At 33.1% G+C, this 18,856-nt stretch overlaps 1 protein-coding gene across 2 annotated transcripts; it reads right to left on the minus strand.

Annotated features, from left to right (window-relative positions):
* Nucleotides 1–5,523: 5,523 nt before the first annotated feature.
* On the minus strand, nucleotides 5,524–18,623 carry LOC132562945 (selenoprotein N-like). 2 transcript variants are annotated; one of them, XM_060227721.1, is made up of 9 exons: nucleotides 18,111–18,623; nucleotides 15,705–15,821; nucleotides 13,397–13,752; nucleotides 12,581–12,732; nucleotides 11,462–11,715; nucleotides 10,904–11,113; nucleotides 10,337–10,515; nucleotides 8,262–8,387; nucleotides 5,524–5,878 (listed from the first exon to the last, which is right to left on the minus strand). In XM_060227721.1, exons 1-9 carry the CDS (start codon nucleotides 18,612–18,614, stop codon nucleotides 5,791–5,793), a joined length of 1,986 nt encoding a protein of 661 aa, XP_060083704.1. In that variant the 5' UTR covers nucleotides 18,615–18,623; the 3' UTR covers nucleotides 5,524–5,790. The 2 variants fall into 2 exon arrangements, with proteins under 2 accessions (XP_060083704.1, XP_060083705.1); XM_060227722.1 differs by lacking the exon at nucleotides 8,262–8,387.
* Between the last annotated feature and the right edge of the window lie 233 nt (nucleotides 18,624–18,856).

The following is an 18,856-nucleotide window of genomic DNA, read 5'->3' on the forward strand; positions in this document are numbered from 1 at the left end:
TCAAGAAGATACATACAAAGGGAATTATGTTCAGTTCATTCATTTCAAAAATGTCCCTCATTAGAAATTATTTGTTTTAACAATACTTGTACCTTGTTCCTCTTTATCCAACAAGGGAAAACCCGTCTATCTGGTGTATTTTCATCCGTCTTAGAGTTATTACATCCCATTTTCTTGTCAAATATCTGAAATAACTAGATTTTCGTGATAGTCGTGCGGCAAACTGAGCTTAGATACGAATTGTATTGTGACGTCACAAATGAAAATGATTCACAACGTCATAATTCATATTTGTCACGTGGTTATATATCAGTCAAGGTTATATTTGTTTTAAAACTATCATCGCCAGCCGCTGTAACTAAACCAATCCAAATATGGAAGATTGAAGATCTTGTCAAAAAGCACTGAAACTGTTTACCGTTACATATATTTATTACAGTCTGAGCAAATAACAAACCCTGACCAGTTATTGAAATAAACATGAATTTAATAACCACAGCAACTTCAATAAAATGTAGAGAAATATGGCCGGTTGGGTTAGATTGTCCGCGAAAAACGTTATTTCTTCAGTTTTTGTGGAACTGGGTTTGAAACTTCATCTAATACTTTAATATTTTACCTCTCATTTTAGTCAAGCCACTACAGGTTGTGTTAAAAATCATATTTAAAATGTCAAGAATAGTCTTCATTCCATTCATATGTATCTATTTCAACAAAGATGTTTTTCTCCAATGTCATCTCTACACTTCTTTTTTTTTTATCTCTGTCATATTTTGAAGAACAAAAACAAAGATAAGAAATATATCACAACATCATATCAATCACATGATGTCATTTTCGAGATTCTGACTCCATGCAATTAAGCTGCTAATTGGCAAACTTAACGGTCACGAATTTTTTCAATTTTTTGGCTAAGAACAGCAAATATAAGGAGCCAAATCATATTAAAAGCGCTTGGGTGTACCGAAACTGGAAGAGTTTGAAACACTCCTCCTAACATCAAACTTTGTTCTAACAAGAGGCCTATGGGCCTTAACGGTCATCTGACAAAAAGCAAGCCAAACCTAGAAAGTGGGTTGAGGTCATTCATTTGAACAAACTTGGTAGCCTCTCCTCCAAGCATCTTACAGGCCCAATATCAGCACTCATGGACTTTTGCTTGTTGAGAAGAAGTCGTTTGTATATTTTAACATATTTGACCCCTGTGACCTTGAAAGTGGGTTGAGGTCATTCATTTGAATAAACTTGGTAGCCTTTCCTCCCAGCATGCTACAGACCCAATATCGGCACTCATAGACTTTTGCTTATTGAGATGAAGTCCTTTGTATATTTTAACATATTTGACCCCTGTGACCTTGAAAGTGGGCCAAGGTCATTCATTTGAACAAACTTTGTAGGGCTCCATGCCAGCATGCTATGGGCCAAGTATTAGCCCCCTAGGCCTTCTAGTATTTGAGAAGAAGTTATTTAAAGATTTTGACATATTTGACCCCTGTGACCTTGAAAGTTGTTCAAGGTCATTCATTTAAACAAACTTGATAGCCCTTCATCCCAGCATGCCACAGGCACAATATCAGCAATCTGAGCCTTTTGGTTATTGAGAAGAAGTTGTTTAAAGATTTTAACATATTTGACCCCTGTGACCTTTAAAGTGGGTCAAGGTCATTCATTTGAACAAACTTGGTAGTCATTCATCCCAGCATGCTACAGGCCTTATTTTAGTTGCCTGGGCCTTTTGATTACTGAGAAGAAGTCCTTTGAAGATTTAAAGACATTTGACCCCTGTGACCTTGAATGAAGGTCAAGGTCATTCATTTGAACAAACTTGGTAGGGTTTCATCAAAGCAAGCTACAGGCTAAATATTAGTTGCCTGGGCCCTCCAGTTATTGAGAAGAAGTCGTTTGAAGATTTTAAGACATTTGACCCCTGTGACCTTGAATGAAGGTCAAGGTCATTCTTTTTAACAAACTTGGTAGGGCTTCATCAAAGCAAGCTACAGGCCAAATATTAGTTGCCTGGGCCTTCCAATTATTGAGAAGAAGTCGTTTGAATGAAAAGTTTACGGACGGCGCACGGCGCACGGCGGACGACGACGGACGAAGCATGATGACTATAGGTCATCCGACCCTTCGGGTCAGATGACCTAAAAATCAAGAAAAAATCACATTTTTCTTTATTTAATTGATCGTAACTTTTTTCTGATGCCAAATTTGACAAATAATGTTTGCTTAAAATGACAAATAGATTCCAATGAACAAAATAAGTGGTTATAAGAAGTCTTGTGATGAACCCTTGCCTTGTTATGGAGCCATTTCTAAACCTTACCTTATACCCTCAGTAAATGTCACAAATTCTATAATAATTCAGGCCCTATGGGCCTTTTGAATTTTTTAAGTGTTATTTCAGGGGAGTGTTTTGGGGTGCTATAAATGCCACATGATTTGAATTAAATCGGGTCGTGGGCAAAATTCCATTGTTTCTGAAAGAGGTCCTTTGATGTCACTCAAAGCAGTTGTTCTGATTTCCTGAAACTTAAAAGGGTGTTCATTTTTGTTCTGTAGATCCACCTTTGTGACACCCAGTAATCTATACTAGTTATACAGAGAGAGAAGGAAACTAGTGTTCAGATGTTATATAATGTTGTTCAAGATAAACAGGCAGAAAACTCAGTCCCTAAGCATTAGACAGAAAATCAACATTAATATTTTTTTTATTCTGTGAAAAAAGCTCTGGAACTAGAATATAGGTACAAAAAATCAATAACATCAGTACAAAAAACAAACTTTATTAGACAAAAAATGTAAAGATAAAAACATTTAATCACTGGTTAATGACAAAGTAAAAAAATATATCGTAATCACACGTCAAGATTGATCATCAATCATGGATTCCAATCTGATTCGATACAAGATTATCAGACATATTCTAGCACGAGCCTTTTTGAACATGTCGTCATGCAGGTACCTCGTCAAAAGAATCCATCATTCATGCATCAAACAAAAGTGTGATCGACTTATATCACAAAATTAGACATAGATATCGAAGTCTGTGGTTCTATCATTGGAATGTGTGAAAAAATACCTCTTCCCCAGCATGTGACTTAGATTAAATACACTTTTTAGCACAGCATATCATCTTTTATATTAACTAGGTTCATTGGCCAAGTTTCATGTACATTTTATTTTATGTTCAATATAATTTACAATAAAAAAACTACAGCACTTATCAGATACTAGATTTTCTTGTGACAAAATTGCTTTCTTTCCTTGGTTTAATCTTTAGATTGTCTTAGAAAAGGAACAGATTCGCAAAATATATTCAACTCTGTCAAAAATCAACATTTTCAAAATAAAATATGAAAAACTGCTAATGTAAATACAACACAATTTTTATCTTGTGTGTAACTCACCATTGTGATCAATAACAGTTAAATTGGAGTCACAGTTTAACATTTTAATAAGCTATTTTTGATAGGTGGATTTACATGATCTCTCTACACATTTAACGTATAATTATGCAGCTATTTACAGCTATATTATACATGTAGTCACCATATAATGAATGTTTTCTTCAGTTATCTTATTTACACCAACATATTTCTGATCATTCTATCTTGGCCAAGTAAGGAGACTCTTAAACAATGATACATAACAATCATTATGGTAGTTCAAAATTGTATGCAAAATTTCAGACATGCTTCTGATTGTCGCAACTAAATAGTTAGTTTTCTATTCTCTTTTTACAAACAGATATTTTCACAAAATTGCTATTTAAAATGCATTTCAAGCATTATTTTTACAAAATTATAAAAAAATTGAATTTATATCTATTAAGGTCAAATCTAAAATAGTATTTTTCATAATGAAAAAATATGACCGTATTTTGTTTCAGCAGATTTCCTGTGTACATTACAATCACAGTAGGTATCACATTGATACCTATAGCAGAAACTTCAGGCATTTTAAAAGATCTCTTCTGCAAACACTCAACAATTAACAAGAGCATCATTAACAGAATCTGTATCAGCAGATTTTTTACAAAAGCATGATATAAATTATCACAACTCATTTGAAAACAAATATATAAACACACCACGCTCAGTTTTGTTTCATTTTCATACACCTGGAAAATAATTATGTGAAAGTTTAACTTGTATTTCTAAATCCACACTGCACATATCTTATGTATTTATCGTTTCCTTTTACAATGGATTCATGCAACCTTATACATTTACGCTGACTAATGGCAGAATTCTCTCCCCTTTTTTATTTCATTTTTAATCTCCCTTTTTTTATCTAACTACCCTACATTCTTTGTTATTGCTAGTATGTCATAATTCCACAGAAACGTAGAACTAAGTACATGAATGACAGAGGCATGAAAGTCTTTGTCTATTGCTTGTTTTAAACAGAAAACTTATGTTAATGTACCATAAATCCTTTAGATAAATCATTGTAACTTTCAGTTCCTACGGCAAGAATTCTCCCATCAATATGTTCACCTGATGTTGAGTAGGTTATAGAGCATCTCCAAATAATCAATTATCCTTCTCTCCTCGTCTATTCTTTCTTTGTATACACAATCTATATACCTATATTATCCACAATAACAGATCAATGTTTATTTTGAACAATATTTTTTTGTATGTAGTCATCACATGCAGTATGATAAGACATACGTAAATATGTTGCATTTTACACCTGGTGATAATTACATGTTTATAGATGTCTATGATACCTGAGACTTGTTATTATTGCATATCAACTTCTTGCTTTTAGAGGAAGATAATGTTTTGGTGATAACATGTAAATGTTCTTATTGGATTTCAATTAATAAGGTAAACATGAATCAAATATAATTCAATTTAAATTAAAAAAAGGATTAAATGATACTTGTCTCCCTTTATTGGAAAATTTTGGATTCAATATTAACAGAATAAATTTGGAAACTAGTCAAATATATTCAAAAAGCATTTTGTGAATATTTTTATTTATCAAATTAGAAAGTTAGATTTTCAACATTTACACATCAAAGTCTTTCCTTTTAAAGGTTTCGTTATAACAAGACCACAGTTTTTAAAACCCTGTTGACCAATAAACATGTAATAACAGGACCACAGTTCTTAAAACTCTGTTAATCAATCATTAAATGCAAAAAACACTGCTATTCTAAACATTTTGACAAAAGGATTTCAATGTTAAAAACAAAACCAGAAAGAGTAACATTATATCTATCTAAGCAATTTAGAAGAAATCTAATGCTTTTTTTGTGAGAAATCTAACACTTTTTTATAAGAAATCTAACATTTTCAACAATTTGTTTTTAGATATAGAGTCATCATGAACAACACAGATCTTTTTTTTTACTTTTTAAGCTCAACATGGAACAATTTTGGTATTCAGATTTTTTTGGAGTAAAACTGCATGAATATTAATTTCATTCAAATTGAAATGTTAATATGTATTTAGTAAAAAAAAAAAATGGGAAAAAAACCCTTTTAGCTTTTAATAAATGCATGTTACTTTACATTCTATAAAACTATATCAAACTACATATTTCACACTTTCAAACAATACTAAAAAGTATCTTTTTACCATAAAAATGTTTCAAACATTTTACATTCAAACACATAAAAAAACTACAAATGAATGTCACTTTTACACACTCAGGTTTAAATATTCTGTCATGGTTTTAAGATATGTGATGAATGATGTGGACGATTCCTATGATGATGTTCTAATCAGAGCCTCAGGATCAATGATGAATGAATCTTCAACTCTTCTGGATTTTTAGGACAACTGGTCAACATATGGCTCTGCTCGACGTAGACCTTCTTTCAAAAACTTCATGTATTGTGTAGTATGGCGATCTTGGAACCTGAATAACAGAAAAAGTCATAGAAAATGTCAGTCAGACTACGTCTGGAAATGAGGAATGAAAAGTAGACGAAGCCCAGCCAGGATATTCCAGGGTTTACACTCACTATTAATCTCTGCACCCTTGGAACATTTCATAGCAAAATTGAAGGCACAAGGGAAGTAACTTGGATTGGCAAAAGCAGGTTTCTGGAGTTAAAAATGGACCAATCACAGACTGATACCAAAGGAGCAACTCCCGACTTCAAAGCCAGTACAACTTACTGTTATACAACCACAAAAACTATTTGATGTACATCAAGAATCAAACTTGTCTCATCTTATCCACAAGGTGTAGCACATGGAACCTTCAATTTTGAAAGATCCACTGTGTAAAGAGATCACCTCTATTGAAAGATCAACTGTGTAAAGAGAACACCTATATTAAGAGATCACCTGTGAAAAAAACCATTTTAATCTGACCATTTCATACCAAGGCTACATATATATATGCACTTCAAACACTATAAGGACTGTTTAAGGGTGAAAGAGGAACTTGTAATTAGGGTCACTTCACATCAAAATATCATACAGTTTACAGAATTTTATTTCAATGAAATGTTTATTGCACATTGGACATGGCCATTTTATCTTTTTCTTGAGGTCGAATGTGAGAATGTAACAATATTCTGTTAAATAGCCTAAATAACAAAACACCATTAACATTATAACCTCATTTTTTGGACAAAAACACAGTACTAATTTACATTTTTTTTCCAGTTTATAAGTCCATCCCATCAAAAACAGTTCACTGGAAATGTTGACCTGCTGTTAGCCGACCTTTACCTTAAATGACACAATCTATACAGAAGTGCTACGGGAAAACATACCTCCATCACCAAGTGTAACATGCTTAAAAAAATTCCATAACCAATTTCATGCAATCTTTTCCAATACCATTCTCAGCATCAAATGCCATAGTACCATGTGAAAATACTGTAAAATTCTGTAAACCCAGACATTACTAGCCAGTACCTAGGCCAAAACAACATTTCTCATCTGTAGACTCTTATGACGAATTCCAGTGATTCAACAAGTTTCAAAAACAGAAGAAAATCATACAAACAACTAATTTTCTAAAATCTGACAGTAAATTATATTTGATAGTCAATCTTAACTGGAAATAAATTAATGTTTCATTAAAATCTTTATATAACAAAGAAGTAGAAGAAACAGGCAGACAGATGGATAAACATACGGATATATACCTTAGCACACCTGGATATACTTGCCTATGTTGGGTGTATGTAGAGAGTAAACTAATGGTAAGGGCTGTAATGTACTACAGCTAGTCTTTGACCTTATGAACATACCTGTTACAACACTTATGATGGGTAAGCAGTAATGGCAGTATATCTAGCACTTTGTCTAAGCTTCTGGGTACCGTAATCCAGATCTAAAAAGCTACTATTGACTATACCAGATCAGTATCTCAAAACCAGAACATTACCTATCATAGTGCTATAATTGTAAAGATTTCCACTACAGAACTACAATGGGTGACATTCTTCTCCTTTAGAATATCTTCATTTTTACGAAACAAAGCAGATATTAAGATATTAACCTATAAGCCTAGAATCAGTATTGTATTCAGTAAGATGTTCAAATTCCTAGAACAATTGCATTCTTTTTTGGACAATTTATTTCAAATACTGTATACAAGTTTAAAAGATAAGTACAAGGCAAACCTGTAAAACACACTACACCTTACAGAGAAAGCAATAGTGCCAAAAGCATTATATCTAATCGTGATTTTAATTGTGTGTGTCTATAGATAATCCAGTGATTCTATATCAAAGTTCAGGTTAAAGCCATCAAAAGTGATTTACAGCACATACTATTGCAACTAAATATATAAATGTTTCATTGATGAGCACAATGCATCATGCTTTTTATACATATCATGTTTCCTGTAAAGCACCAAGCCTGGCATGCTTCCGTCTCTCATATTGTCACATGCAGTTTAAAGCAAAAGAATCATATGATTCAACAATCAAACTTTCTTGTGACATTTTTTTTAATTGTCCAATTTAACTTTGATTGATATGTTTGTTGTTTGATATTAAGATATAAGAAACAGACATGAAATGATTTATTGTTTCACCTTTGTTGAGAAAGGGATTCATGGATTCTGAAGAATTTCAATGTCAACTGCTATTCTTGTGATTTTACCATTTAATTTATATTAAGTCTCTTGAAAAAAATAGCTGATCAGCAGTTAATTCTAGAACTTATAAACTTATCTAACTATAAAACCCTGCTTGACATTTTTTTCTTTAAGTGACAAACTTGTACTTATTCATAATAATTAAATCTACAGGGCTAAACTGCATCCTAATACCTACCCATCCTTTAATTCTTCTTCCTCCGGTATTTCTTTGCTTCCTTCATCTTTACTAGCACTCCCTCCAATACGTCGTGTGCCAAATATTTTGCCATATGGTGCTGTTTCAACTACATCACTTTTATCCCTGGAAGTATGTGAATTAAAGCCATGCATTGGTCCCTCCGTCCTTAAAAAAAACCCATGACCACCACCCAGTACCAACTAAACTACCAGATATGGCAAATTAAGAATACTTTTATTTCTACATTCAAAGGTGAAAATGCTATCTAATCTTTATCACTGAAGTTAAAAATTTGTCAAATTAAAAAAATTTGAAAATAACACATCACTATGTGAATACCAATTTTGATTTATATCAACATTTCACCGAGTATTAGTAATACATAGCATATATTACTGGTATTTTGTGATTCATTTCCCTTTTAAGCACACTCAAACATAATACTGTTCTAGACCAAAATAATAGATAAACAGGAACGGATTTCGAGTTGACAACATGTCAGCACCTTTCCAGGATTCCCAAGAGTTACATCCCCTCAATTTGACAGTTTTAAGATATCAGCTATTTGATGGATGATTTTTAGATGCATTTAAAGCAAAAAATCAATATAAACTTTTAAAGCTGGATTTATGCCTTCAATATCTTTTCATTTACATGTAGAATTAAATGATTAGAAAATTGACTGCATTTCTATGTTAAAGAAATATAGAAGAAACATTCAAAGATTATTTACTAGACAGATGCTGATTTATAGAAAGGAGCTGTTAACTAGTTAATCTATAAATATTGATATGAAATATGATAGAATAGAAAAACTAGATGCAAGGAAAACTGTCAGGTAAATTACAAATACATCCTTGTCATCAGATTGTAGAATATTAATAACAAAACTGTCAAAAACAGTTTGCAAACGGAGAGAAAACTTTTACGATATGATGTCAAAGTCAAGACTTGTAAGTATCAAAATGGCTAAAAGAAAGTTAAAATCTAGGAGTATGATATTATATGTCACTTGCTACACTTGTATGGTTAAAAATATCCCATATAATAAATACATGCTACATCAATTAGTTTTTATTTCACCAATGTTAGCAAAATTAATAAAACTTTGAGATCAAGTTAGTAGCTTGGTATTAATATTTTAAAAACTGAATAAAATCATATTTGTAAAATCTTTATACAATAAAGCTGATCATGTGTAAGTTTCCTTTCTAAGAATCCTGCTTATTTTGATAAAGCTGGCATGGTAGGACAGAGAATACTTCTTTGTTATAATAACTTTGCTGCTTGGAAAATGAACCACAAGGAAGCTACACTTAATACCATCAAGTTAGAATGACCATCAACACATCGGCGATAATATCAGAATGTAGTCAACTAATCAAACAAAATGTAAACATGCAATTATTCCTATTTTAGAAAAACAGAATGCAATATGTTTCCCATTTTGTTCCCCTATATTTTGCACACAACCTAAAATACACTGAAGGAGTAACTGAATAACACAATGATAAGCAATTGACCAGTACTAGCACAAAGCAATATTTTGGGGTAGCAAATTAAAATTGGTGTGCAGCCTCATTATCAAGCATTATAAATTTCTTCAAGTGTGGTACAAAAAATTTACAATAAGAATTGACAGGTTTTTCTAATGCAATGAATTTTTACTTCATTGATGTCTCAAAAATGAAATGTATGAGATATACTTAATGGTTTTTCTACAATTTTGATATTGCCATTTGACCTGTACAAAATGGTATGCTGATGTAATTGTAGGTATAAATGTTCTCCCAAAATTCTCCACTTCATATTTACTTTATATTAAAACAGGCTACATATGCATGTATTATATATCCTGTCATTAAATTATGCCTATGTACTATTTATTTACTGTTAAATTATGTCTATGTACTATCTATTTAATGTCATTCCCATAAAAAACACTATCATTCTATTACCTGCAATAAGTCCATGTATCACCCCTCTCATTTACAGCTATTGACTTTAGATGAAGCTGAAACATGGATTTATCAACCCTCACCATACAATATTGACCAAAGCAGAATACTTACGCATACTCTATAACGGAGGAGATGGGTGCGTCTTCCTCCATAAACTCGTTGGCATTGACCTTGTGGATGATGGTGCCGTTGGGAAGAGACACTATCATCATTACAGGAAATTTATAGTTTGACAGAAAATGCTTAGCAGCCTTGCTAACCTCTGGCTGATGAGTATCTTTTTCAAGATCCTGCAAAAAGATATGAGATCCAATTGTCTTCTGCCTTGCAAGACTTTTTTTTCTGGACATGATGAACATAATTTCAGCTGATGGTAGGAAAAAAATTAACACGAAAAACTATCAAATATTAATGTCACTTATGTGATATGATTCTCACAACTTCTATCCAGTAATAAGCCCACTCCTATAAGTATTTACCAAAATTAACTACAAAGGCTTTTTCATTGTCTTGTAATAGGCCCACCATCATACTTTGAATCAGGATTTGTACATGTATTTTGGCTCCCTGGGATTTTTGAAGGAATCGTCAGAAACAAGGACCATCTTCTGAAACCTCTGTTAGTAAGTACCTGATCAGAAATCAGTTACAATGACAAAGATAATGTTTCTGGTTTACCTTCAAATCAGCGATGAGGAACCAACTGCTAATGAAACTCTCCTGAAGGAGAGAGACAACGGGCGGACTTTCCAGGGAAGTCTCCCTGAGAGTCCGCCCGGAACCTCAGCAACTTTGATCATCTAGTGCACCCCAAAGTAATATGGAATGCACCAGCTTCTTCTCCTCTGTTGCTTTCTCAAACGACTGGGTGAAGTTGAAGTATTCCACCTAAAAGGTTTTCAGTTAATGAAACATCACTGTTTAATTTTAGTATTATCTAAATTGATGAATCAATGTGATTTCCAATCATTGTTATGTTTATTTACAATATATGCTATACAGTACTGTTGTTTATTTCAATGATTCAAAATTTTACAGTTTAACTGAAACTTTTGAGCAAAAGGAATGTATTTTTCCTTAGTCATTACGAAACTCTTCTTTTTATAAACAGATCTCCTTGTCAAGATATCTACTTTTGGAGATTTTATTGTATCCTAAAAGATAAACAATAAAATAATAAATTAAAAAGACGATATCACAAAAAAAGTTAACAAATTTTATTTAGCATGATCTCACCTGTTTGAATGGATACATCTTCACCTCCATCTTTTTCCTGGCCTCTCTCATAGTTATCTCCCCTTTCCATTTGATGTTCTTGACCTTGTCTTCCATGGTATTGTCAGCTTGAACTTCCAAGTCCTTTTGGTATTCCAAATTTTCAGCAGTAAGAGGTACAGATGGAGCTGTAATCGTAATCTCCATCTGTGGCTGAAAGCCAATATCGACCTCCATATTTTCTCCTTCTAGTGGTCCGTTTAGCCATTCCATATCTACAAAAGGTTAATGCATTTTATTACTTTTTAAAAATAAATTGTTAGCATATTAAAATTTCTCACTGCTTATTGATATCTGAAATTCCAAACCAATTTTAAAATATTTGTTTTCTAATGCAACTCCAAAGATATCTTACAAGTGGTTAATTTTCAAAATTTTGTTTTACATATGAAAAAAATTTCATTTTCTTCAAGAAAGACATCAAAATGCATTTCTGAAAAAACAAAACAAAAACAAGATTCTGCAATTTCCTTTGTACAGTACAAAAAATAATTTTTAAATATCTAATGGCAGGTCGAATTAAAAGAAAATAATCCGCATGAAATAAACATGGAAGATTTCTAATCAAGCAACACTGTTTAGAAATGATAATATATTAACTTTACATTTATTTGCTTTACATTCAGCATTGCAGAAGTATTGGAATTTCCTGAAAACTTTTGAAATATAACTGCATTAAATTCAAGTTATTTACCCGACATTCAGACTCCACTGTTATACATATTACACAACATTCAACACTATTTTACTTTTAATCTAAAAAGTAGGTTTGTTCAAAGATGACAAAATCATCAAAATATAGAGATCTGTGTCACTTTCAGATGATCAAACATTTCAATCATAAATCTTGGAATTTTTCAATTATATATTCATCCTTGATGACTGAATACTAAAAACTGCCTGCTAAAACTACTCTCTTTTTTTTTAAGTGAAATAAGATAAAAACAAGCAATCAATGTACAGTATTATTCTATTTTCATCTGATCTAATATCTCAACTTCCACTGATTTCTACATACAAAACAATGGTATATTATTCAAATGTTTTCCACCATTCCACTTGTAGGAACAATTTTCTTACCTATATTCAGCTTGTTTTCTGTGGGCACATACATATGGAAATGTAAGATCCGTTTGCGGTCCCGTGATATCACCAAATTTCCTGTGAACTGTCCGGGTGTATACCAAAATGGATAAAATGGCGGCTCATTCAGCTGGAACTCTCCATGAATTCTGAGGTAAAAAAGAAATCATGACAAATGACAAATCAACTGATATTAATCACTCTTGTTAGCGTGGATACAAGTGGGAAACAGATATTATTACTGGGGGTAACTGGGAGAAAACCAGAATACCAAGAGAACAGGAATACTGATTGGTTGTGGAGTTTAATCCTGGTTACTAGATGACAGTGTGCACATTACCACTGATGAGTCACAGATCACCCAGCATGTATGTTATAGATAAATAGTAAAACCTGCCCTTAAAATCCTCCTTTATATAGTGCGCACCTGCACTGAGAGATCAACTTGGTCATGTAACAATGTTGAATTCTAACACGGGGCATTTGTTTTATAATCAATAACATTTTACTGGAAATGTAAGATATTATCGCTTCAGAAATAGGAAGCTAAGTTACCAATAATAAATTGGAGAAATAATTAGACATCATTAGTCATTATTTTACCAGTAACACTAAAAATTATTTTACAAAAGACATTGAACATTATTTTACCAGTTACACTAAAAATGATTTTACAAAAGACATTGAACATTATTTTACCAGTTACACTAAAAATGATTTTACGAAAGACATTGAACATTATTTTACCAGTTACACTAAAAATTATTAACATCATTTTACCAGAAAAAAAAAATCATTTATATTAAATTATACCTGAAAGCTATGTCAACATATTCATCATTAAAAGCCCGAACACATGCCACAGCTCCTTGAGGAGGGAAGCGGTTCCTGAGAAATGGACGAGCATGGAACATGTTGAGCATGCGATGAATAACAACAAGACTTTCCTCCAGCTGTGGGGGGTAGTACCGATTACTGGACATGTGGTTTGTACCATGAATACCTGGGCTGTTCTGATAGATAAAGTACACATCTCCCACACTGGACATTTGAATCTCTTTCTTAGGGAAGAATGACTTGAAATGTTTGACACCAAGGTTGGTCCACTCAATGTTAGGTTTTGTCCATCCCTTCAGTCCAGCCAGAGCATCAAGTCCACCACCAACATACTGAAAAGAAATGGTAGCACAATGTTTCTCTTACCCTGGTCAGGTAAACCCACATTGGTGTACCCGAAAGTGGAACTACTTTCATTAGGTAAGACAAATACACATCTGCTACTGAAATCTTATGTTACCCTCAAAATTAAAGACATGTATTATCATTAAGATTGAAATTCATTCAATCCACAACACAATATTAACAAGAGGCCCACGGGCCTTAACGGTCATCTGACATTAAACACAAGATTTCAAATTTTGATCTTGAGAAGAAGTCGAAAATGTGTTTTCAAGATGGTGGCCATGACGGCCATGTTGGATTTCGGACCAACCCAAAATTAACAAACTTTGGTCAGGTTCATGTTACGATCATTTCAGGTAAATTTCAGCTCAATGAGACATGCAGAACTTGAGAAGAAGTTGAAAATGTTTACGACGGATGCCGCCGGACAAAAGGCGATCACAATAGGTCATCAGACCCTTCGGTCAGATGACCTAAAAATATGTGTAAAATATCAAGAGAATAATCTTATATGCTGTTTTATTTGTATTTACACTAGAATTAAATTTTGTGTGAGATTACATCACATATCACTCATCACTATTCATACCCTATCCACATTTTATTGTTTAAACACAATACACTTTGTCTTGCACTCAAACAAGGAAAACAGAAAAGGTGAAAAATAATGATTCACCTCCTTTAGGGTGAGATAGTGGGATCTCAGTCCTCAGGGAAAATTGATTAGCTGTCAAACACTCGCCAAGACTTGTGTTTGGCAACTTGATAATCTATCCTCAGGTTGAGAAACATGATAATTTTTCATCAACATGTTTAAACAAACATGCCACTGGTCAAATATCAAGATGACAGACACCTTCCATAAAGAAAATTCAAATTTGACATTTCATTATTTTGTTTAATAATGTTAAATGCTAAATGATAGAATGTGCTGACTATGGGACTATGTACCCATCCTTAGTAAATTTTATCAGTAATTTAGTCTAAGTTCACAAAAGATTGGTTTACTGTCAATACATGTCAGCACAGGTAACAGTATATACCGGTATTTGTATCAGCTTCCAACCACACAGGCCGATATAAACGCCTTACTCAATATATACTCCACATCTATACAACCTTTTAGGTTTATAATAACATGAGAAACAATCCTCCATTTTGTTCAGCAATAAATCCATACCTGATAATAAGCCCATCCTTTGTATAATTGTATTTCAGTAAATTTATGCACCAATATTAATTCATTGTCATGTAATAAGCTATTCCCTAACTCTGTGCAATGAATAATGTATAGGCCTGTACTTATTACAAGAAAATATGGGGTATTTTCTTTGCAACATTGGAAAATATTATTGAATAATAATAGTGATACTGAAGAAACCCTTAAAAATTCCTATGTAAGCTTTGTTTTCAGTCATGTCAGAAATATTTTATGAGCTGTATCATGGTATGGTGTTGTCCATTGTAAACTTCAATTTTTGCAGAGATCTCCCTCTATTGTTTTAAACAATCTCTTTCAACTTTGGTAGGCTTAATCATCATGACCTACAGTAGTGTTTTCCTAATTGGCCGTTTGATTTCACTGTATATACAGTCATTTGTTTAACTGATAATGTTAACCTTGCCCAGATCTATCTCTCAGTTTCCAACCAATTTCTTTCAAACTATGATATGAAATTGTATTTTCCTCAACAGTACCTTAATTGAACATTTTTTGAGCAACAAAAAGTGTTGGGCCCCCGGGCTTATAGCAGAATAGATTACTTTGGTAGTTGCAATAAACATTTAAGACATCTGTAAATTTTATCGAGAACCTAATTTTGTCAAGATACTATTGTGATTACAAGAACATCTTATTTAATTAATTCTTTGTTTAACTTTCTGTACATAGTTCAAACTACAATCTAAAACTGTTGATTCTCTGCAGCATTTTACTCACGGTCTCATCCAAATCCTTGGTCATTGTCTCCAGTACCAGTGGTTTGAAGTGGGATCTCACTGTGATCACCTCATCATCGTCATCAATGACCTGTTTGAATTCTGGTTGAGTTGTTACCTATAAGTTTTCAAATGAGATATTTCAAGGAAAAAAATCTAGATGAGTTGTCAGCTGTAAATTTTCTAATTAGATATTCCAATATCAATACAAAACAAGAGTACACATGCATGACATGGTTTTGAAAGATGGAAGCATTGTTTATAGCACACGACTGCCAACAGGTATCACTGATAATCTGTTGGACTATTTCCACTAATCAGCTGAGAGCTAGGTTAATAGGAATAACAGCTAGTTCCAAAGACTGAAACTGTAAGTTTAGCCTAAAAAAAAAAATGTTTAAGCATGATTTTCATTTTGGAATTCCAAGTAATTCCGAATACTTATTTAAAGGATTTTTTGTGAGTTGTGGCCACATATTTTAAATTGCCCAATCACCAAGTTTGTCTGGAACAGAGATACATGATATGTGTCACGTATATTGAAGATCTGATCAATGAATAGCACATGATGATGACCTTCAAATGACCTTTGACCTTGAACTATTGTACTATTTATCTATCTTTACAGGTTATCGTTTTGAACAAAACTAAAAAAATTTAAAAAGGACCTTTGACATTGAGCTGCAAGTATACTGTTTATCTACCTTTACTAGTTATTGATTTAATTAAAAATGAAACTGAAAAACTCTTAATGACCTTTGACCTTGAGCTGTCAGTGTGCGATTAATATATCTTTACTGGTACATTGTAGTTGTTTTGATCAAAACTGAAAATTTTGTACCCAAGTTGTGTACACATCATGAAATGATTTTTATTTTTTTTCCTTTTTCTTATGTCAGTCTTTTCACATGTAGTTTTCATGAATCTTTCCTTCAGTTTAAGGGAGCAAGGCCTCTAAAATAAAACAAACTATTTCCTTTCCTAACACGAGCATTGTCACTTAGATTCTGAAAGGGATCACTTTGTTGAATTTTAGCAGGATTGCCTGTAGTTTAACAAAGGTACCACATTGCCTTTTAGTTTTTGAGGTGAATAATAGTCTTTAGATTATCTAATGTACTTGTAGATATTGGGAGAAATAGCATTTTGAATAACACCGATGACAATCATTCAGATTATAGGAGGTAAAGTGTCCTGCTGGATTCAGTGAGGTTCATTGTGGGAGGTAAAGTGTCCTGCTGGATTCAGTGAGGTTCATTATGGGAGGTAAAGTGTCCTGCTGGATTCAGTGAGGTTCATTGTGGGAGGTAAAGTGTCCTGCTGGATTCAGTGAGGTTCATTATGGGAGGTAAAGTGTCCTTCTAGATTCAGTGTGGTTCATTATGGGAGGTAAAGTGTCCTTCTAGATTCAGTGGGGTTCATTGTGGGAGGTAAAGTGTCCTTCTAGATTCAGTGAGGTTCATTGTGGGAGGTAAAGTGTCCTGCTGAATTCAGTGGGGTTCATAGTGGGAGGTAAAGTGTCCTTCTAGATTCAGTTAGGTTCATTATGGGAGGTAAAGTGTCCTTCTAGATTCAGTGAGGTTCATTGTGGGAGGTAAAGTGTCCTTCTAGATTCAGTGGGGTTCATTGTGGGAGGTAAAGTGTCCTTCTAGATTCAGTGAGGTTCATTGTGGGAGGTAAAGTGTCCTTCTAGATTCAGTGAGGTTCAATGTATTTCCTAGGTATAGGTACAATTTAGTAACACATAAGAAGAAGCAATTTCCACTATAAAACAAGAATACTGGAGGAAATCTACATGTATGACCCATGTGGCTTTCAATAACCAATGCACTGTTAAATATAGAACCAAATTAGAATTTGAAAAATGAAAAAAAAAATGTAAAAAAGTAAGAAAAGGTTCAGGCCTTATTAGGTGATCAATTTGTTGAATTAAATCTTTTAATTATTTTCAGATATATTATGAAGGAACCCCTGTATTTCACCAAGGACAAACAAATTATGATTATTTTCTTAAACTGTTTGTACACATCACACTGTTTTGGATAAAATATATTTAGTTTTAGTGTCAACAATTCACTCAATTTTATCAAGATCAACCTGATATTGGCCAATATCAGGAACTGCTTAAGTTGAGAGAGAAAAAAACTTAGAAACATCTGAAGCGTTTTTATATGTTTTTAATTTTTAAAACCTGTTTTTTTTTATCTATTATAGTCAAAACCATGTTCAAACATAAGAAAGAACATCATGTAAATACATGAAAATATGATAGTTGCTTAATGACCTTTTAAAACATAACCTGAAATTAAATGAATAGAGGTTGGCAACATTGAGTAGAAACAATAAATAAGTTCAACATGAGGTATTACGCAATACACATTTAGATACATGTATATCGAGTACTCACATTGAATCCGCTGCCTGCCAATCTGTGATACAATGCTTCATATTCTTCAATTGACAGTTTCTGATCTTTATCGATGTCAAATTTGAGGAACAATTCTGTGGCCTCTTCTCCTATTGAAACTTTCACAGCATCAATAACACTGTCTCCATAACCTTCATTTATCCCATAGTATTTTTTCCATAAAACATCTCCCATGTAACCTCCAAACCCAACAAAAAATATGCCAGATACTGTTGTAACCAAAATTAACAACCATTTTGGAACAGCAAAGACAATTCTGTTAGCCGGGACATAAACGATATCTTCATTAGCCTGTGGTGGTGGCAATACTTGTGGCTGCTGAACAGGATTCGGTTGGCTTTCTTCCTGATCATGTGCAGGGCTCTCCGTGTTAGAATCTTTCTTCTTCTGTTTGCCCTTTCTTTTTCGCAAACCAGTGTCTCCTGGGGATGGAGAATCTCCCCCTCCAGCAGGAGGACCAGCTGTAGCGTCTTGCTCCGACATTGCGAAGCAAATAAGCTACAAACTGTCGGTCACGTCCGCACACGAGTCCACACACGTAGCTTTGGAACGCTTTATTTACACTTCCGTGTCGGTGTCTTAGAGATTGAGCGGTGTCGCGAGAATAAATACCATAAATATATATCACATGAAAAGTGTTTTGCCCGAATTTATGCGATATTTTCTCTCTAAATCAAAAGCTATATTTTAAATATATATATCTATAATGATAGAGGCTTTATAGC

The sequence above is a fragment of the Ylistrum balloti genome, unplaced genomic scaffold, assembly GCF_031769215.1.
Source record: "Ylistrum balloti isolate Yb309-2 unplaced genomic scaffold, AGI_CSIRO_Ybal_v1 Utg371552, whole genome shotgun sequence".
NCBI lineage: Eukaryota > Metazoa > Mollusca > Bivalvia > Pectinida > Pectinidae > Ylistrum > Ylistrum balloti.